This window comes from Drosophila arizonae, chromosome 4 (assembly GCF_054131065.1).
Source record: "Drosophila arizonae isolate 15081-1271.41 chromosome 4, UAZ_ARI_1.0, whole genome shotgun sequence".
NCBI lineage: Eukaryota > Metazoa > Arthropoda > Insecta > Diptera > Drosophilidae > Drosophila > Drosophila arizonae.
The window spans coordinates 21,163,061-21,184,527 of record NC_142924.1 but is presented as its reverse complement, the minus strand read 5'-3'; the positions used below and the strand labels follow the sequence as shown (position 1 = coordinate 21,184,527).

Here is a 21,467-nt window from a genome sequence, read left to right as displayed (position 1 = left end):
GCTGATTCGCATTGAGACATTGTGATGTCTGAGTCTCCTACGTGTCGTGGAGAATACAATTTCCAATTCAAATTCTCCAGCCTCTATAATAAATCGATATTTGGACTACTTTGGTTTCTGAATGAGTATGCAAATTTTTCAGCTGAAAAGTATGTGACACTATAAGAAAGCAAATTCTACTGGAACTGGTCTGTTCCTATCCTATTGGAATATGAGATATAGGAAAAAATTGAATATATAACAGTTTACACTTAATATATAGAAGAACATATATTTAATATTTTTAAACTTTTTTTTTACCATATACAAAGTATGGAAATTCCACGTAAATCAATATGCTCTTAACTATTCATCAAATTGTCAGGTAGTTTTTATACCCTGAATCCATTGAAAATTTGAGACCTTAAAATTATTCACATCAATAATTTAGCTAACGTTCATATATAAATATATATATGTGCATAGGTAACCGTATGTGATCATCCAATTCTATTTGCTGATCCACTTTCAGTCATAGTAAGTGATTAGTTCGTTCTCGTTTTGCTGCCAGCTCAGTTGAACGCTGACTGCGAAGCTAAACGGTACTCGGGCGATTTCGTATTAGAATCCCGCATATTCCGATTGGAAATCAGAGATTAGAGCAATGGAATGTTTGAGGCGGACATTTATAGTTCTGTTTGTTTGTTTGCTCGTTGACAGCTGGGCTCAGGGGTCAGGTTATCGCACCAGGTATGAACCCAATTGGGCGAGCCTAGATCAGCGCCCGCTGCCCAGGTGGTACGATGAGGCGAAGGTGGGCATATTCCTGCATTACGGCGTCTACTCTGTGCCGAGCTTCGGCTCCGAGTGGTTCTGGCACTACTGGATAAGTGAGTGCCTAACAAAAACAGCAAAACCGTGTATATATTAATGATCTGTTTAGATCTACACAAACCGGACTATATACGTTTCATGCAGCGCAATTATAAGCCCGATTTCACCTATCAGCAATTCGCGGATCAATTCACAGCGGAGCTCTTCAATGCCACTCAGTGGGCGTTGCTCTTCAAAGATAGTGGCGCCAAGTAAGCTTCATTAGTAGTACCAGATCTATTCAGTTATAGTAATGCCTCCTTTCGTATCTGTCCAGATATGTTGTGCTCACCAGCAAACATCACGATGGATACACGCTGTGGCCTTCCAAGTACAGCTTCGGCTGGAACTCTGTCGATGTGGGGCCTAAACGGGATATTATTAGTAAGTGACTATTTGATATTTATTAAATATAATATTTCATTTTCTTAAGGTATTATTTAAATTTGGTTTTCAATCTTTTCAATAGAAAAAAATTCTAACTAAATTAACTGTTTTGTTTAAATATTCCCATTAATCTACAACGTTCCACAGAGGAACTAGCGTCAGCTGTGCGCAGCGTTTCTGATCTGAAATTCGGGCTGTACTACTCGCTTTACGAGTGGGTCAATCGCCTGTGGATCGATGATAAGGCGCACCAACTACTGCAGCAGCACTACGTAGACTACAAGGTGCGCCCGGAGCAGATGGAGCTAGTACAGGAGTATCTACCGGAGATTCTTTGGTCAGATGGGGACCAGGAAGCGCCGGCCAAGTACTGGCGATCGGAGGAGTTCATTGCCTGGCTCTACAATGAAAGTCCAGTCAGGGAGACGATTGTAACGAACGATCGCTGGGGCTTCGGCACCGCCTGTATGCATGGCGACTTCTACAACTGCGCCGATCGCTTCAATCCGGGCGTGCTGCAGCGACACAAGTGGGAGAACGCCTTCACACTGGATCGCACCAGCTGGGGACAGCGCTTCGATGTGACCCTGGCGGACTTCATGAGCTCCAAGGATGTCATCAAGGGTATGGCGAGAAGGAATACCTGAATGAAATTTCTCTTAAGAGTAGTTTTATTATAGAAATCGTCACAACGGTCAGCTGCAACGGAAACGTCTTGATCAATGTGGGCCCCACGAAGTATGGCACGATCTTGCCTATCTTCGAGGAGCGTCTGCGCGACATGGGACGCTGGCTGAGCATCAATGGCGAGGGCATCTATGGCAGCTCTCCGTGGATCTATCAGAATGATACCCTAACGCCAGATGTTTGGTATACCCAGGGCAAAGAATCGAATTCCACTATCGCCGTCATCTATGCCTTTGTCCTAGAATATCCCTACGATACTAACGAACTGGAGATCTATCCTCTGGGCAAGGACATCAGTATCTTTCGCAATGTCCTGCTTACCGGGCTTGACTTTGGCATGGACAACGAAGTAATAAATAAGCAAACTACGCAAATATCCATGTTGGGCATGGAGAATACAAAAATCAATGTGAGTACTTTCTATAAAAAACTCTTATTCAACAATTCTAACTAGCATTCCATACCATTCACAGTGGACTGCAACTCACAATAAGTTGCGAATTGTGTTTCCACCCAAGCATCATATTGACAAGCGTGGACTGGAATACGCCTGGACTTTTAAGATAACCATAGCTTAAATAAATATTTTATTATTAATTCTTGTAAAAATAAACCCATTATAATATTTAAATTTAAGCATTATTTGTGATATTTTTATTGCTAATAAATATTCGTTTAGTTCAGTAGGTCAGTCGTTTAAAGATCTCCTTAATATCTCTCTGGGATATCCTTCAGTCTTCCTTAATGCTATTGAATGTCCTGTTGATCAAAATGTTTCTTGATCTCGCTTAATGTAATAATATGCTTATGTAGACCTTTGGCTCCTCTTTATACCCTATGCTCAGCTGCCGGCGCCTTTTTATAGCACAGCTGCATGCACGACTTCGTGCTTTAAGCGATTCCTACTCAGCTCCAGAGTGGCGCTTACCTGTCGTTCGTGCCAAAGTAACTCTCTGACTCCGAACTTTCGCCTGTCTCTCGTGTTCATAATCGGTACTTCCGTTAGCAATCGTCGTGTGGGTATCATGAGGTAGTCTCTGAATCTGAATCTGTAGGACAGACAGAGATGAACTTCAGGTGCTTCTTAATCTTTCGTAGCTAGGCCTATAATACGTTAAGATTGAAAAGAAAAATATATAAGATATATCAGCCTAAAATATACATATTTAAATGCATACACATATGCAGAAAAATTATAAATTTCCCGCAATTCAACGCTTTTTTTGCAATTCATCAACTTGTCCTCTAATTTTGTTATTTTCCATATGAGACCGAAACAAAATTTGTATTATTAATAGCAATAAAATAATACTGCAAGCACACAACCACACATTGTGCATAAGTATGCGTAAATGATCATCCAATTCCATTTGCAGATCCACTTCCAGTCGTAAATGCGATCAGATGCGTCATGGCGAACACTAAATACCCTTGCTCATAAAGTAATTTGCGGCGGGCATAACAAATCAAAGTGATTACATAGAATTTGATTACTAACTGATTTTTATACGCTTCTTATGGTAATACAGTAATCAAGTAATCAAGTAATCCGCTCCAGTAGAAATTTAAGTGCCTGAGAAGAGTAAACAAGGAATACATATGTATATAACAACATGCACTTGTAGTGTATTCTAATTTGCCATTTACTCTCACACTCTCTCTCCATTTCTCACTCTCTTTCTGTTTGCACTCAATCGCGTAATGAGCGAATTGTTCGAATTCGTTTTGCTGCGAGCTCAGTTGAACGCTGGCTTCGAAGCTAAACGGTACTTGGGCGATTTCGAATTAGAGCGCGGAACAATCCGATTGGAAATCATTGATTAGAGCAATGGAACGTTTGAGGCGGACAGTTCTAGCGCTGTTTCTGTTTATTTGTTTGTTCTCTGACAGCTGGTCACACACGCCGGGTCATCGCACCAGGTATGAACCCAATTGGGCGAGCTTGGATCAGCGCCCGCTGCCCAAGTGGTACGATGAGGCGAAGGTGGGCATATTCCTGCATTACGGCGTCTACTCTGTGCCGAGCTTCGGCTCCGAGTGGTTCTGGACCAACTGGATTAGTGAGTGTCTGAAAATATATATACATATAATATATTATATACATATTTTCATTAGATCTGCGTAATCCGGACTATATACGCTTTATGCAGCGCAATTATAAGCCCGATTTCACCTATCAGCAATTCGCGGATCAATTCACAGCGGAGCTCTTTAATGCCACACAGTGGGCGTTGCTCTTCAAAGATAGTGGCGCCAAGTAAGCTTCATTAGTAGTTCCAGATCTATTCAGTTATAGTAATGCCTCCTTTCGTATCTGTTCAGATATGTTGTGCTCACCAGCAAACATCACGATGGATACACGCTGTGGCCTTCCAAGTACAGCTTCGGCTGGAACTCTGTCGATGTGGGGCCTAAACGGGATATCATCAGTAAGTGATTATTGAAATTGAAAATTATTATAATCACAAATTATATTTTTGATTGTAATCTGTTAATTAATTTTATTTATTTATATATACATATTTTGTTTATGCTTTGAGCTCTAATCAGCACTGAAATTAATCGTTAAAGATTTTTTTTTTTGTTTAATTATAACAAATTTTTTTTAGCCTCACGATTGCAATTCCTTTAATAGAAATGGAATAGAAATTATTTTAAAAACAAAAGCTGTCTTTGAAGTAGAATGATAAACAGTTATACTTTTCTGATCTAAAAAGAAATTCATTAAAAGTAGAATATGTTTTATTGCTTTATAAATATTTTGTATGCATATAAATTTAAAAAAGGTTTTAAAAAATTAAAGTTTTAAAATAGTAAATTATGAACTTTTTGACTTAGCCTTTTACATGAAAATGTAATTTAATTATGTAAATTCAAAAAGAACATAGTACACAATTGAAATTGTGTTCAAGAAAATCTTGACTCAGCAGTACAGTAAATAAATACATAGTAAATAGATGGAATTAAAATTAATTGATTAATATTTTCAGCGAATTTTGATTAAATCTTATACAAATACATAAATAAATATATATTTTATATTTTTACAATAAAAACTAAGCTATTTAATGTTATAAACAAAACACAAAGAAATCGATTTTAAAGTATTTAAGAGGTCGGAAACTCTAGGCAATATCGGAGAGTTTATCTTGAAGATAGATTTATTTTACTTTTATTTTCAATTTTATTCATATATTTAATGATGATTTGATTCCCAGCAATAATTCTCTTTAACATTACTTAATTTCACAGAGGAACTGGCATCAGCCGTGCGCAGCGTTTCTGATCTAAAATTCGGGCTGTACTACTCGCTGTTCGAGTGGTTCAATCGAATGTGGATCGACGACAAGTTGCATCTATTGCTGCAGCAGCACTACGTGGACTACAAGGTTCGGCCGGAGCAGATGGAGCTGGTGCAGGAGTATTTACCGGAGATCCTATGGTCAGATGGCGATTGGGAGGCGCCGGCCAAGTACTGGAGATCGGAGGAGTTCATTGCCTGGCTCTACAATGAAAGTCCAGTCAGGGAGACGATTGTAACGAACGATCGCTGGGGCTTTGGTACCGCCTGTATGCATGGCGACTTCTACAACTGCGCCGATCGCTTCAATCCGGGCGTGCTGCAGCGACACAAGTGGGAGAACGCCTTCACACTGGATCGCACCAGCTGGGGACAGCGCTTCGATGTGACCCTGGCGGACTTCATGAGCTCCAAGGATGTCATCAAGGGTATGGCGAGAAGGAATACCTGAATGAACTTTCTCTTAAGAGTAGTTTTATTATAGAAATCGTCACAACGGTCAGCTGCAACGGAAACGTCTTGATCAATGTGGGCCCCACGAAGTATGGCACGATCTTGCCTATCTTCGAGGAGCGTCTGCGCGACATGGGACGCTGGCTGAGCATCAATGGCGAGGGCATCTATGGCAGCTCTCCGTGGATCTATCAGAATGATACCCTAACGCCAGATGTTTGGTATACCCAAGGCAAAGAATCGAATTCCACTATCGCCGTCATCTATGCCTTTGTCCTAGAATATCCCTACGATACTAACGAACTGGAGATCTATCCTCTGGGCAAGGACATCAGTATCTTTCGCAATGTCCTGCTTACCGGGCTTGACTTTGGCATGGACAACGAAGTAATAAATAAACAAACTACGCAAATATCCATGTTGGGCATGGAGAATACAAAAATTAATGTGAGTACTTTCTATAAAAAACTCCAATTCAACAATTCTAACTAGCGTTCCATACCATTCACAGTGGACTGCAACTCACAATAAGTTGCGAATTGTGTTTCCACCCAAGCATCATATTGACAAGCGTGGACTGGAATACGCCTGGACTTTTAAAATAACAATAGCTTAAATGAAACGTTAAATATTAATTCTATTTTCTTGTAATTAAATAAGCAAATATCCGTGATAATATTTGAATTTTAATACTATTTGCGCCTTCAATGTTTTTAGTATATATTCGTTTTGTTTAGCTGGTCACACTCTTTCATCGCTAGAGTCGATATATCGGTTGTTTAGTCATCTCTAGTCTGATTGGCACAACAAACGCGAAAAGTTGCGATTCCTGGCGCTGGTTTTTCCTTGCACATCGCATTAAGTAAATGCTAATAATTTAATACGTAAATTTTGTGAAAGTGTTTAATAAGCTTTACAACATCAAGTGTGCAAAGAAATGTGTTATAGTAGCACGAAGAAAAGTGACTGCTGAACAAGTGTAGGGGCAGTAAAAATACCCATACAAAAAAAAAAAAAAAAATGCGTAGAGCGTGCGCATACCAAAGGGAGTGAATTAAAGAGAGTGTTGAACAGTCAGAGGAAGAGAGAAGCGTGTTTGTTTGTACGGGTGTGAACGGTGCTCTTATCATTTAAACGGCAATTGTTTTTGTTGACGCTGTCTGTCTGCCAATTGTCCAGCTGCAGCTGTTGTTTAACATCATATTATTATTTACTGAAAGCTTAAACGGAATTCTATGCTCAAATTTCGCTATAAAAATAGACCGCAATGTGCCGTGCGAAGGCCACCTGTCGTATGCACTGCCTGAGCAGTGAGCTCATTCATGCGTGAATTTTAAGGCATTGCATTGGCTGTGTTGCAGACAGCTAATTAGCATTGATTTGATGTCTCGCTCGTTGTCTGCAATTATTAGTGAATTCATTAGCTTATTTATAACAATTAGTGCGTCATCAATTGTTTGCTCTGTGTGTGGATTGAGGGTGGTGAGCAAGAGCGAAAGCAAACAAATTGAGTGCGCGCTGTTATGTGTAGAGCGTTGCCACCGAGGTACAATGTATGTGGACGGAATAAGTGCTACAAGTAGACTCAAATAATTGTGAGCTGTTAAATTCAAATAATGTAACGTGATCAAGCAATTATTAATTATTGTACAACATTTTATAATTAAAACAGCTGCTACTTCACTTGTTGTTCGCATATGTTGTTATTCAAACTGTTCAATTCTTTAGTTCCGTGAACTATATGCCAGCTCGGCAACTCTGCGCAGTTCTCTCTCATAACGGCAGCACCGGTTTGGTGAGCGCGCGCAGCAGCTGTTTTGTGGCGCTCTCTTCGACGTTCGAATTTTCTCTCACAACCCGTTGCCATACGTCACTTTTGGCCAAAACACATTGAAGATTGCTGCCGACTCTTTCAGTCTTAACTGTGTCTGTACGGACGTGAGTAAGCGTTTGGGTTGCGTATGCCTCGCAGCGTATGGTAGCGCGTGTTAAACATTCTAATAAGCAGCAACGAGAACAAAGTAAAAAATGTGTAATGAAAGAGTTCATTATCAGCAGTGAATACGGAAAGTGAAGAACAGCCAATGCAAGTGCAAGTACAAGTGCAAGCGCAAGTGCAGTGAACCAGTCCCAGCGGACGGCGCCCTTGAATGTAAATGCCTAAGTGTGTCTGTGCGTGTATGTATGTATGTGTCGGCTGCTGTTTCCAAAAATGTTAAATGTAAAAATATAAAAATACACAAACAACGCATGGCTAAAATTCGATTAACAACAAAAGCAACCTTGAAAAGGCAAAACAACGAGAGACCTGGCTATTTTTGTGTGTCGCCGCAGTGGAAGTGCTCGAAATTGTATTCCATGTATGCGCTTGTCCAATCAGAATAACCAAACGGCAACGACGACGACTGAGAGCGCGGCCAGAACAATTGAATATGTCGTCGCATGGTCATTAACACTACTTGCCCGTGTGTGCGTATATGTGTGAATGCGTGTGTTTGAGTTTGTGCTGTGTCTGCTTTGTGCGTGTGTTCTTGATTTCTTTATGTAATTTTCAACATTTCTTTTATTCGACGTAGGCGTGCAGGAATTTGCGTACGCAGCAACGCCAGCGCAGCAGCAGCGAAAAGCGTAGCAGCAAAATAGTAGTAGACTTCGCTGTGGCAGAATGAGTAGCATGATTTGCAAACATGCCGTGCTCGTTTATTAATTAACTAATTAAAAAGTGAAAGAAGAGAGAGAGAGAAGTAACAAATAGGTGTTGTAGTCCGAGCCCATAAAACAGACCAACAAAATTCGTATTAATATGACATCATACGCGAATGACACTACGTCAACGGCAGCAGCCACAACAACAACAACGACAACAATTGAGGGAGCAGCAACAAACGCAGGAGCCATAACGCCAGCAGCACCACCAGCTACAGCACCAGCGGCTGCTGTCGGCGCAGCTGCTAAACAAGTGTCCAACAACAACAGCAATGACAACGGTGAATTCGACGAGGACGACAACAGCTTGGATGGTCGTGAGAAAGCCGACACGACACCCGAGAACCTGAAGAAGATTGCCGAGATCATAAACGACAAGGAGGCAGCAGCAGCGGCGGCAGCGACAGCGACGTCAGGCTCTCTGTCACCGCGACTGCAGCATCAGCAGCATCTAAATGCGTCGAGCTTCGTAGGACTTGGCGCTGCCATCGATGAGTCAAACACAAAGTTCTGCCTTGGCAAGCCGCCGCCATCGCCGGCCGAAAAAGGTAAGCGAATTGAAACAGAGTCGCAGTCGCAGTCGCAGTCAGCGTCATCGTCCCATTTGACAAAAGGCAATCAGAAAGCAGCAACAGCCCGAGTGTCATTATTCATGAACTTGTTGGTGTTGTGTTGCTGTTTTCTGCTTGTTGCTTGTCTGTTTTACTTTTTTTCTTGTTGCTTTTAATTTGAATTTTTAATGAAGCTATTTGGCGAGTTTTGGCCACGGCTTGAGCGCAAATATTTATTGCACTAGTCATGGCAAACAAACACATATGCACACAAACGATACTCAAACACACACACACTCATATTCGCATACACAGAGCATATAACACACCCATGAAAGAACGTTATGGATAAGAGCATTGCACAGTGGGAAGAGAATGCAAAATCTGTGATTTTTTGTTGTTGACGTTAATTATTGTTTATTGATTGAGAAATTTGATAAATTATGTTTTTAAAAAATCTAAAAATATATTTAAATAGCAAACAAATCATTTACTAATATTATGCTGCTTCCCGTTTAGTTAATTTAAAGAAACAATTCTAAATGATGACGGAATATTTGTCTTAAACATATTGAGCACATTTTTAACATTTTTGCATTATATACATATATAAACATATATAGACAAATATATATATATAAACTGAATCTGAGCATCTAATCAAGCGTGCGTAGATTTATCAATTTGAGCACAAGGCCAGAAACAAAGCCATTTTCGTGAATTTTCGTCTTCATTTTTTGGCATATAGCCAAACGATTTTAATTGAATATACTTAGCCCTTAACTAAACCAAATTGTGGTATGTAATTAAATCATAAAAATCTGTTTTACAAAACCAGAGAAATTCCAATAATGGTCATTTTAGCATTTTTATAAACAAAAAACAGTTGCTATTGCCTTTTAGTTCTATGGAATTTATGCGCTGCAACAATCCCAACTGAAAGTCGGGTGATGGATGACATAATCTATATAGTATGTAATCCATTCAGCTGGTCACAGCCTTTTTTTTTTTAATGCCAGCGAATAGATAGACTGAGATACAAATCTGTTGTCCAAGTCGCGCGTCGAAGCATTTTGACACTTTCAAAATCAGGTCATATTTTTTTTATTATTTTATTTTATTTATTTTTTTTATCAGTTTTTGAAATACACTTAGAAAGGGTATTAATTATGAAAGCGTAAGTCATTGTGCATCAAACTAAACTATAGCTATACAATTTTAAACAAATGTTAGGCTAAATACACTAAATCCTATAGCTTTTACCTGATTCAGTTACTAAATTCGCTATAAGATTTGACAGTTCACGCCTCGTTAGCCGAATCGCATATTGTAAATCTCTGAGAGTATCTGCCGTTTGGCAACACTCTTTTCATATTTTTTGTTGCCTTTGTTTGTGTTTTGTTTCTGTGACAGTCAGATCTTATGAAACCCAACAGTCGCTGTCATTATCTGCGATTTTCATGCCGTACACGCAATTCACTCGCTTAAAGTGAGCCGAGTGACTCAACTTGATCGATTGCGATATAGTCTGTATATAGACTGACTGTATTTTGCACAGCAATATCCATGCCATATGCGAAAATACTAATAACAGATTCGAACTTAATTAAATAATAAACGTTATCGATAACAGCTGTATCCTAACTTTGGCCCGGATATCACTTGTTAAAAGACAATTTTATGCCACTTGACCTAGCAGCACAGCCACTGTGACGTACTAAACAAGATAACCTCAATCGCAACTATTATCTGCACCAATTCGTGTGGCTTCAATTGGAATAGAGTGTACTATAGTAAAATATACCCTGTATAATTGATAGCAGTCATATTCACCTCTATCAGCTGGGTTTTATAATAAAAAATAATAAATAATACTTTAAATCTCATTAAAAATTTTTTTAAATTTATTTGAAAATTAAGTTTTTAAAGCTTTTTTACCTTATGAAAGTCATAGATATTTGCTTTTATGCCTTAAGCGTTGGAATTTTGTTATTTTAAAACAATTTCCTTTAAATTAAATATTGTTATTTATTAAATTTGTTATTTTAAAAAAATTGCTTTTAAATTAAATATATTATACGAATATTAAATACGATATTTATATAATAATGAACATAGTAATTTTTATTATATATAAAATCTTCAATATTCTGAACTTAATTATTTTATAAATGAGAATCTTAAGTTGTTTTTTACCATAACGAAAATTGTCAGGTTACTCAACTTATTATTCATTGAGAAGACTTCTGCTTAAGATTTTAATTTCTATTTTTGAATGAATAATGGCTTGAAACAGAGTCAGCTCAACTCATAGCTGGTATCAGTTACAGGGTATTAGGAAAATTTGTAAATAATTGCGGGGATTGTTTGGCCTGGTGCATTACGTGATTTTGTTGCAAACTAGAACAGAAACTTTTGCGCACTTGTTGCAACACGCACACACACACATTCAGAGAGAGACGCACTCAATGGGATCGACAGTGTATACACTGTGCTACAGACGGCTGGCAATTGTTTCTTTTGAGCCAGAGCTAACGGTAATTACATTGACCACTCAGCATGGCCGAAAATATAGCCGTGTTGTTATTGTTACAGTTGTTGTTGTTGTTGAGTGGCATTTGCGGCTTTTGTTACTGCGTTATTTTTTTTCTAAATTATTTTTATTGCCTTGTTCGCTTTTACTTTTTGCAATAAATAAACAAAAATGTTGTTACCGCTGTTAGAGCCATTTAGGGCCAATTGTTGTTGCTGTTGTTGTTGTAAAAACTTTTGGAAAGTCGAGCGCAGGAAATCGAAGGGCAGCCGCCGCCTGCTGTTTCCACCTGGAATACATTCTCTTGAATTTGGCTACTTGGCTTGCACAACCAAACAACAAATCGATAACTGTGTTTTATCATTGTTTTCATATTATACAGCAATTAAACGGCCTGACCATCCAATTGGCTTCCAATTGGGCGATTAGCAGGCGCACATTGCGTCATGTTCCAACTTGAAAAGCAGTTTAAACGATTCGTGTGCCTTTTTCTATTTGGCTTAAATACTGTTTTATGACAGATCTTTATAAATGACTTTTTGCTCCTCTCAAATCTTGCGGTTAAGCATACATTTAAATATGATTACACATATTTATTTATATATGTTTTCAACACGGCGACAGCAGAGAAAGCCGCCCCATTCGATCACCAATTGTCATCTGATTGAGGTCATCGCCTCGTTCATTCGACGTTTGATAATTGACTTGATCAGCTTTGCGCACAGTCGAGCAGAAGAATACCTTCACAGCATGCTAGGGCTCAATTGGACATATTTGGAATTGAGACTCTGAAGACTAGTAAAAACTGGTTAAATAATTTATAACGACTGGCAATGCATTAGTCAAGATAATATCTCCTTCTAAGTCACTAGAGACGACTTAAATTTCAGAGAATCGCCCTGAGGCCTTAGTTGGTAACACGGATTAAGCTAATTATAATTAGAATAGAAATATGACTTCATTTTCGAGTTTTTAGGTTAGTTTTCTTATCGCTCTTAATGCCAACTGTTGCTTGTTGCATTAAAATATGGAAGCACAGCGGGTTATATATAAATATTGATACAGAAGAAAGCAGTATTAATATCTTTATATATAAACAGGCAATGTGCTTTTTATTATACTAGAAAATGTGTACACAAAAACATCAAAAAAATTGCAAATCTGTGCAGAATGTCTATTGTTATTGTTATTATACGAATCGTTAGTTGTATTTAGCAGAATAAGTATTATTTTTGTTTAATTTTACGATTAAATATACAAGTTTATCGGAGAACTCTATTCGTGGGAAATGAATTTGAAAAACTATAGATAATTTGAGTTGAAGATCAAGTTTAAAAATAATTATCTGAAAATAGTGTGAGGACAGTCGATACACAATTTTAACATGATGGCAGCACCAATACGAATAGAAGAGTTATAGAATACCATTGATAGAGGCAGGAAGTATATGCTGGTAGTTAAACGTCGCTTAATCAGAGTTATTTGAAGTTTTCTAAAGTTGTTCCAGTTAAATTCAAACATACTTTCAATACTCTTTCATTAATTCTCTTTTAACTATATACATTAAAATGGCAAGTACATATTCAATAACTGTTTCATACATATATAGATATATTTATTTTTTGCGAATAAGCCTTATCAAAGATGTTATTATTCATAGAACAACAGCTGCATTAATAATATTTCTAAAATATAATAAATATATATATAAAAACATAATATCAACCACCATTCTAATTAAAATATAAAATAAAAACTTCCGCTCTATAATTTTTTTTTTTTAATTTTTTATTATTAATTTCTATCTTTGCTATAATTTAAATGAAATCATCTTTAAGCCATGCCCCTTTTTAGTCTCCGGGCTATAATTAAATTAATATATATTTACAAAAAATAACCTGTTGAGAGTCAAAGTCTTTGCCGCCTTTGGGTCTTCTGTTTCCTGTTCCATGTTCCACTTGTTCGTAACACAATAATAAAAGAATAATTAAACTGAAATACAAAAAATAAATTGATTTTGCGGCCAAAATTAGTTGAGTGAAATCGTTAGTTAGTTTGGACATCTCCAAGAAGCTCAACAGCGGAACGGAAGACACGTGCTCCGCTGAACTTCGATGGTCAGCGCGCTAGACGGAGCGTAAAAAAGGCCTGGGATCCCGTCTCACCCGACCACACCTGCAATTTACCGAATTCAGCGAACTCTAACCTTCATTCGTTGCAGTGCAGTGCCGCCTCTTGGCCTTATATGTAGATAGCCAGCCAGGCATAGATCACGAGTACGCACGTAGAGTGCCGGTAGATCCCTAAATGGTGCCGCACTCAAGCAGCCCTCGCCCCGTCTCCCCTGTCTCCCTCTCTCTACAAGCACTGACGTGGCAACTTGTTTTGCTTTGTTATCTTCTTTTCTGCCGCGGAAATGAATAGAAATTTGCTAGCGGAAGCAGAGGGCGCATATTGCCACGTTCCAGCCTGGGCGTTGCTTGCAAAAATACTGGGCATGGTCAGTCAAAGAAATAATTTGTAATAATGACTAATGCCAACATCATCGTATCACAATCGCAGTCAAGTGCATCATATAACCCTTGACGGAAGACGTTTTTTGTATAATAATTGTTTATTGTACAATGCCTAATATGCTTTTAATGACTATTTAAACTTTTATAATTATACTTAAAATTTTAAGTTGATAATTTACTATATTCCAATATATGTAACAAGTTAGTAAAGTTCATTATTTATATTAATTTAAATAAATAGGGCAGCCTGAACCAACTCAAAGTTTATTGCACTTTCAAAATTCTTAATTAATTTATTTAATTATAGTAATTATATATAAGTCGTGTTCAGAAAAATAGAAGTGTGAGTTGAGCATTAAATGTGTTACAAAAAAATATTATTCAATAAATACAAAAACAATTTGAAACGAATATTAAGATTCTATTAATTCAATTATTTTCGTATTATATTATTTTATTTATGTTATTATATTATATTATTTAATTCATTGCTTGTTGCACAACCCTACTAATTTCATGATCACAATCATATTATTATATGTTAATATTATATTAAATAATATAATTTATTTAAAATACTCACATATTAAAATGATCGAGTCTGTTTAGTCTTGCGAATATGCAGTGTATTTAATATACGGAAATTGCTGTTTCTCTTTTTTAATAACGACATAAAATGGCATTAATATATAATAATTATAGAGATAAGTAATTTCTTCAAGTGCTTTAACTGTCGTTGTATGTGCCCACTCCACACTTTCTCCCCACTCCACTCTCAGGGGCCCAGTTGCCCGTTTGCTGGCTGAGCCGGCCCTGGCTCTGCTGCCCGCTCAGCTTGCCACTTGAGTTGGCACATCGCACTGAGAGCGATGATGCTCTCGCAAGCTAGATTCGTTTTCACCGTCCAACTGGACTCGATCGCAACTGTAAATAAATGCTAATTTAATTGTACCTCTTTGTTCCATTGCAGCGGCTGTGCTGGGCAGAGCGAATCATCGGCAGAGCAGCAACAGCAACAAAGAAAGCGACGCTGCTGATGTGGAAGAGGAGTCGACGGCGTCGACTTCGACGGCGACCAAGCAGTCGCTGGCCTTCACCATTGATCATTTTGACGCCTCGGAGAACGACTCGGCGGCTCAGGCGGCGCGCTACAAGAACATGATGGAGCGCTTTCAGAACCGGCACAGGCGAGGAGCCTCCATGTCCAAGCTGGAGAGCGAAGCCAGCTCGGCCAATAGCGCCAACGGGCGACAGTCGCAGCGCAGCAGTCTGGATGCCAGCAGCGTGGCCGATGATGCTTCCGTGGCAGCCACGCCCACCACCGAAGCAGCACCAGCGGTGAGGATGCGCGTACGTGAGCGCAGCGCATCCCGGGTGAGAGACGCCTCCAAGCGACACAGCTGGTCGCCGCGCAGCTCGGCCACGACGGAGCCGCCCACCCGTGTGCCTAGCCAGAAGCCAAAGCAGGCCCAGCCTGCGCCGCCCAAGGGCACCTCCAATATGCTGGCCAATCGCACCGCGCAGTTCACGCCGCGCTCCACAGCGATGCAGCTGGCGCTGAAGCAGGTGGAGCTGCTGTGCCCGCATCCTCCACTGAGTGATATGAAGAGCGCCGAGGACGATGCTGTCAGCGAGGCGGGCACCTACACGCTCGACGGCGACAACTACACCGAGGAGCAGAAGGATCTCATGAACATCGATCGTAATGCTGCGGCGGCTGCTGCTGCCGCTGCTGCGACAGCGACTGCGACTGCGTCGGCCAAGCTGCGACCCAAGCAGCTGGCCGTGAAGCCCAACCGCGCCAGCAATGTGCTGGAGGTGAACTACTACCATGAGACGCCCCAACAGGAGCAGAAGGGCAACAGCAGCAGTGCCAATGCCACGGGCGCCTACTTGGAGCAGCTCAAGTCTCGAGCGCTCCACACGCAGGCGCCGCCAACGCCTCCCTCGCCCCGCTCGCCGGCCGCCGATGTGGGCTGCTTCACCAGCGTCACGACCAGCGGCGTGCTGGCCAAGCAGCGGGCACTGGACACGCACCCCAAGCTGACGCGCCACTCGCACAGTCTGTCCACCTCGCAGATCGACAGCTCCGAGTACGTGAGCAACGAGGCCAAGTTGCGTCACGCCCAGGCCCAGGCCATAGCAGGCAGCGCCACGGATCGCCAGAAGGCGGAGTATCGACTGAATGTGTTCACCAGCAGCAACAACCAACAGCAGCAACAACAACAGCAGCAGCAGCAGCTACATCAGCTGCCTGAGACGCCGACCACGCCCACAGAGGCAGCGCTGCTGCAGTCGGCGCCCACAAAGCAGGACTGGATACAGGAGTGGGCGCGCAATGCGCGTGCTCGCAGTCTCGCCCAGGATGTGAGCGGCAGCTCGGCGAATCGCCGCAAGCAGCAGGCGCAGGCTCAGGCCCAGGCACAGGTGAGCAGAGATTGTAAATAGAGCTGTAAATGAGTAGTAAATCATCTCTCTCTCTCTAATCCAGCAGCTGATGACACGCAGCTACAATTGCTCGGACACTGGCGCGGATTCCTTGACGGATGACAGCCTCAGCTTGTATAATCAGCAGCAGCAGCGCCAGTATGCCGCAGCTGCCAAGCTGAATCGCAGCCTGGCTGAGCGCTACCGACTGCTGGGTGACTGTGACTACGCGAGCGATCCGGCGCTGTGCAGCCCGGGCCAGATGCCGGGCGAGCCGTACAAGCCGCCAAAGAGTCCCAGCAAGATCCCCTCGCCGCTGCACACGCTGGGACGTGCGCGCAGTGCCAGCCGCTCGCGGCCAGCCATGGAGCAAATGCCGTCGCAGACGAACTCGCGCCGCAGCTCGGTCAAGTCGCCGGCCAACCAGTGCAGTCCCCAGCACAGTCTGGAAACGTCGGCGGGCTATCGCCGCTCGCCGCTGCATCGTGCGCTGATGACCAGCAGCATCAACGAGGCGCAGCTGCAGCTGCTGACCAGCGGCGAGTATCTGCTGAAGCAGCTGCATCGGCGCAAGAACTCGCTGGACGATGTGGAGCACGTGGAGTTGCCCACGTCGTCTGCTGGCTCCATATCGCCGCTGCGCCGCTCCAGCTCCTTCCAGCGGCCGCTGCAGAATCTGCGCCAGGCGCGCCCCAACTTTCAGAATCTGTATACTCCGCCAGCGGCCCGCCACCTGCAACATCAGCAGCAGCAGCAGCAGCAACAGTTGCAGCTGCAGCTGAAGAAGTCCGCCAGCAGCAACAACTTCGATCAGTCGTACAGCGACTACGACAACGAGCTGCAGTACTACATCAACGACGAGGACGAGCTGGGCACCACGGGCCCCTACTACTCCAGCGGCGAGGAGGAGGATGAGCTGGAGCTGGAGCATCATCATCAGCAGCAGCAGCAACAGCAGCAGCAGCTGCAGCAGAGGTCGCGCCAGGCACAACAAACGCACAATGCTTCCGACTCGGCTGTGCCGCTGACTAATACGCGGCTCAACAAGGCGCTGCTCATGCGCATCGAGCGCAGCAAACAGCGCGTGGCGGGCAGTGGAGCAGCAAGTGCAACTGGCCAGGGGCTCACGCCATCGAAGCCCAGCTCGGCGCCTGCAGGCAAGCTGAGTGCGGCTGCCCAGGCAGCAGCAGCTGGGCTGGTGGCCTGCCCCAATACGCCGGAGCTGCCACGGCGCGGCATCAAGAGCGCCCAGCCGCGCGCTGCCTCTGGCTGCGGACCCAAGTTGCGGCAGTCCATGCCACGTGAGACGAGCCTCAGTCGCTTGGCTCAGCAGGTGCCCAGCAGCCTGGCCAATGCCAAGAAGCAGCTGCTGCAGACGGCCAGCGCGACAAGCAATATGCGCGTGCAGCCCAAGTACCTCGACATATCCAAGTACAAGTCGGCGCAGTCGAACAACTTCTTGCGCAAGAACGATGCCAAGAGCACCCTCAAGCCAGCCGAACAAATGAAGCGCAGTCCCAGCGCCTCCTCCATGGGCCTGAGCCGTGGCGATGGCACGCGTGCCAGCAATCGCAGCGTGCGCTCCAACACCTCTGTGATGAACAGCAGCACCACATCTCTGGGTGGCGGCGGCGGCATGCGCGCCTCATCCAGTGTACGGCGCGATGCCTCAGGTGAGTACAGTAAAATATACCAATTGGTCACTGTCATAAAACACTCCAAAATCCTCTCCACAGTGAACAAACAGAAGGAGGCCGAGATGGTCATGTGGAAGCGCCGCTCCACCTACGATCCCATGAAGGCGGCTGCCGAGGATCGACGCCGCAAAGAGGAGGCGCGGCGTGCCCAGACGCAGGCCCAGGCCCAGCAGCAATACAATAATGTGGCTGACGATGTGCCTTTCGAAAGGTAAATGCCCAGCACCTGTGTGGGAAGGGGCCCAGCGCTGCGTTTACGATTAATATAAAATATTTAGATCTCAATCAGGTGTTTGATGAAACGCGTCGATTAGTGAACCGTTTCAGAATAACTATAAAAAAACAACTCAGTCTATATTAGCCTATATAGTCCCTAAATATAGATTTGTGACTTTTTGCACAAGAGGTATAAGAGGTATTGGGGTATAATCCTTTAGTCCTAGAAAGGTCAATTAGCTAATAGAATCAATGCAGTTTTAGCTACTCGAATTCAATGAACATTGAAATTAATGCCGAGATATATTTAAAAAAATGAAACTAATGTGACTATTGAATAATCTAAATTTTAAATATAATCCAACTGGGACTATTTATGCATACATATCAATATCTAAACTTCCTGACAAATTGAATTTAATTTTAAAACTATTTAATTCAAAAGATATAGATTCTGTCAAATTAAATTCAGTTACAAATGAACTAATTAGCCCATGAACTTAAGTCGAATTTAATTTTTAAAATAATAGAATAATTTTAACTAACTAGGTAAGATTAGTCCCACCTTCGATACATTCTATTCTTATTTTCAATAGTAGTAGTAATTTTAATGTCAAAAAGGAAAATTTTAAATAGCTCTGAAGCTTTACGAGTTTCATTTATTTATAATCGCAATAGACTGAAGGTCGATGTTCAATCTGCTTTAAACTGTTGTCCTTATAATCAACAAATATTACTAAAGACATGATATATATGACCTTAAGCTGCATAGCCCTTAATTCTTTTAAAGTACATATATTTACTCTTTCAATTTATCATTTCTATGTATATGTATTCTGTATTCTATAAATTTGCCTAATCGACAGATCGAAACTATTTGATATTGACGAATTTGATTAGAAAGGTATCAACATGACTTTATGCCTCCTCATTCAGTTATTAATTTAATTTCACTGCATTAGGAAATAGAAAAGCTATCCTCGAAATATTCTCAGATCGCTGTAGCTTGAGATTACATTTAGTTTTTAGGCGAGGATTGAGTAGCACTTTATTAGAGCGTATACTATAATTTCTATATATATTTTTAAGCGTAACTTTCTTATTTTTTCCATTTATTCAATTATTATGATTAGCTTAAGGTTGTGGGTTATATCGCGGCTAGAGGTAAAGGTGCGTCTAACGACCAATTAAAACCTAATCGTAACTCACCTTTAATAAACACTTACGCTTACGATTTAATCTCTCGTAGTGCTCCCGATGCTGTTTATAGGCACAGCATTGCATAATATATATACTCTCCAAATATCTAAATAGTCTCTCAAAATTGTAGGACATTTAGTTAAAAACAATGTATAATCCCTATTTATGTTATAATTTTGCTAATTATTTTCTTTTTCTTTTAATTTCTGTACACCAACCAACCAACACCTAAACAAACCTACGCAAACCGCCTCTTTGCTATCTCTGTAGACCATCACGCTCACACTATCGCCGTGGACTGTTATGACCAACGGATGGTGTGCTAGTGACCGATCTGTAACCAAGATACACCAACACCACAACATTCGACTACTATCTTTCCACACACACGCAAACACACCGAACACACACACACACACATCTCTTCTACACTACATTTAATATGGTGCAAGCAGAGCCGACCACAGCGAATTCCTACGTAATTAATCTTGATTGTGTTACTAGAGCCCGGTTCTAGTATCAATTCGAAACCAAGCAACGAATTCTTATACGGATTATAACTCGTTTGTACATTTACGAATCTATCTAATCCAACGACAGCGACAGCGACAACGACAACGAATTGCTGCACAGTTCCAACGAGTTTGCCAATGTAATAGAGAAGTTGCCCCAATGCCACTTGCTACTCGCCACTTGCCACTTGCCACTCGCTACTCGTTGCCCGTTACTCGTTAATCGTTACTCGTTGCTAGTTGCTCGTTACTGTTTGTTATCTGTTTGCATTGAACTCATTTTATACGTTGCTATATATATATATATATAGAGATATGTTATATATTCCTGCTCGCAATCGATTTGTGCAATTGTCGGAAATGTCGTAAACTTTGTAGGACAACCAATCAAAATTAGCCTTGTGTTAGCTGGGCCAATCTAAAGTATTTAGTATATCATATTCATATTGCATTTGGCTAGCAGTCAACTAACTCCATAACAAATCTAACAACTGTTCGTTAGCTGTACAAATGTTTGCCTTGTCTTGAAAACTAATTCGTGTTCTCGTTACCTTTAATAATCCTAATGATACCTCAAACTAATACAACATTCACACACACATATACTATATAAGACAACTATTAAAAAGCTTAGTTAGTCGCTAGTTTAGCACTTGTTTTGTATTCGCTACACTCATTGAATACATTCAACTGATATGGTCTATACTGCCTTATCGATATCTAATCATGATCTCATTTTGTCTACTCCTGCCCATGCGCTTGGCTCTCGCTCTCTCAGTGTCCTTCGTCCGGCCAACAATCTGACCATCACGGGCAGCATAAACTACAGCCCAAGAAATTCAATGGAAAACGATGCCTGGACGCTTGGTGAGTCCTCAGAGTTCGGCGAGTATCCCGAGGACTACGAAGAGGACGACGTGGATGGGGAAGATCCCGAGCAGGAACGGGAGGAATACGCGGCTGGCCAGGAGTCCGATGAGGTATTCGAGGCGGAAACGGCGGAGGCCACAGCTTAGGCCAGTCGGCAACAATAGCATCAAGTTAAACCAGCAACAGTGATAAATATATATATTAAAGCAGTCTATATATATATAAGTATAGAACTATATATTGTATAACGGCGAGCGCAATGCGATTTAGTTATTAATCTTTTCCTATATCACATCTAACATGATATTTGATTTATACAAACTGAAGTAAGGCAATTGAATGTCTTGAATAAACTGAGTGAATACTTTGCACGATGAATATTATTTACGATGCTGTCCAGAAAACGCCATAACTGAAATAGAACTTAAACAGAAAATATATTTTAAAAGCAGCTGCTAAACGTTTTAAATGAAATATATATAATATGTATTAGTTTATAGACTTCAACAGACTTACCGTTGATCTTCAGTTATATAATAAGTCTATACAAATGAAAAAC

The 21,467-nt window shown here is 41.4% G+C and overlaps 3 protein-coding genes across 12 annotated transcripts; all 3 read left to right on the top strand.

The window, feature by feature from the left end:
* The first annotated feature begins 515 nt into the window (after nucleotides 1-515).
* LOC108613183 (putative alpha-L-fucosidase) lies at nucleotides 516-2,612 on the top strand. The gene is made up of 6 exons (XM_018006472.2): nucleotides 516-869; nucleotides 923-1,064; nucleotides 1,130-1,236; nucleotides 1,387-1,863; nucleotides 1,920-2,335; nucleotides 2,400-2,612. Exons 1-6 carry the CDS (start codon nucleotides 644-646, stop codon nucleotides 2,502-2,504), a joined length of 1,473 nt encoding a protein of 490 aa, XP_017861961.2. The 5' UTR covers nucleotides 516-643; the 3' UTR covers nucleotides 2,505-2,612.
* Nucleotides 2,613-3,652: 1,040 nt separating this feature from the next.
* LOC108613173 (putative alpha-L-fucosidase) lies at nucleotides 3,653-6,356 on the top strand. Its single transcript, XM_018006459.2, has 6 exons — nucleotides 3,653-3,986; nucleotides 4,042-4,183; nucleotides 4,249-4,355; nucleotides 5,179-5,655; nucleotides 5,712-6,127; nucleotides 6,192-6,356. The coding sequence occupies exons 1-6, from the start codon at nucleotides 3,755-3,757 to the stop codon at nucleotides 6,294-6,296; spliced, it is 1,479 nt and encodes a 492-aa protein (XP_017861948.1). The 5' UTR covers nucleotides 3,653-3,754; the 3' UTR covers nucleotides 6,297-6,356.
* A 63-nt stretch (nucleotides 6,357-6,419) lies between these two features.
* On the top strand, nucleotides 6,420-21,277 carry LOC108613164 (uncharacterized). 10 transcript variants are annotated; one of them, XM_089468218.1, is made up of 7 exons: nucleotides 6,420-6,542; nucleotides 8,257-8,934; nucleotides 14,957-16,413; nucleotides 16,478-18,086; nucleotides 18,150-18,321; nucleotides 19,193-19,230; nucleotides 20,817-20,953. In XM_089468218.1, the coding sequence occupies exons 2-6, from the start codon at nucleotides 8,484-8,486 to the stop codon at nucleotides 19,224-19,226; spliced, it is 3,723 nt and encodes a 1,240-aa protein (XP_089324344.1). In that variant the 5' UTR covers nucleotides 6,420-6,542; nucleotides 8,257-8,483; the 3' UTR covers nucleotides 19,227-19,230; nucleotides 20,817-20,953. The 10 variants fall into 10 exon arrangements, 9 of the variants coding, with proteins under 9 accessions (XP_089324344.1, XP_017861931.1, XP_017861928.1 ...); XR_001915807.2 differs by lacking the exon at nucleotides 19,193-19,230 and adding an exon at nucleotides 19,797-20,178 and having other exon boundaries at nucleotides 6,421-6,542; nucleotides 20,817-20,959; XM_018006442.2 differs by lacking the exon at nucleotides 19,193-19,230 and having other exon boundaries at nucleotides 6,421-6,542; nucleotides 16,481-18,086; nucleotides 20,817-21,277.
* Nucleotides 21,278-21,467: the final 190 nt, after the last annotated feature.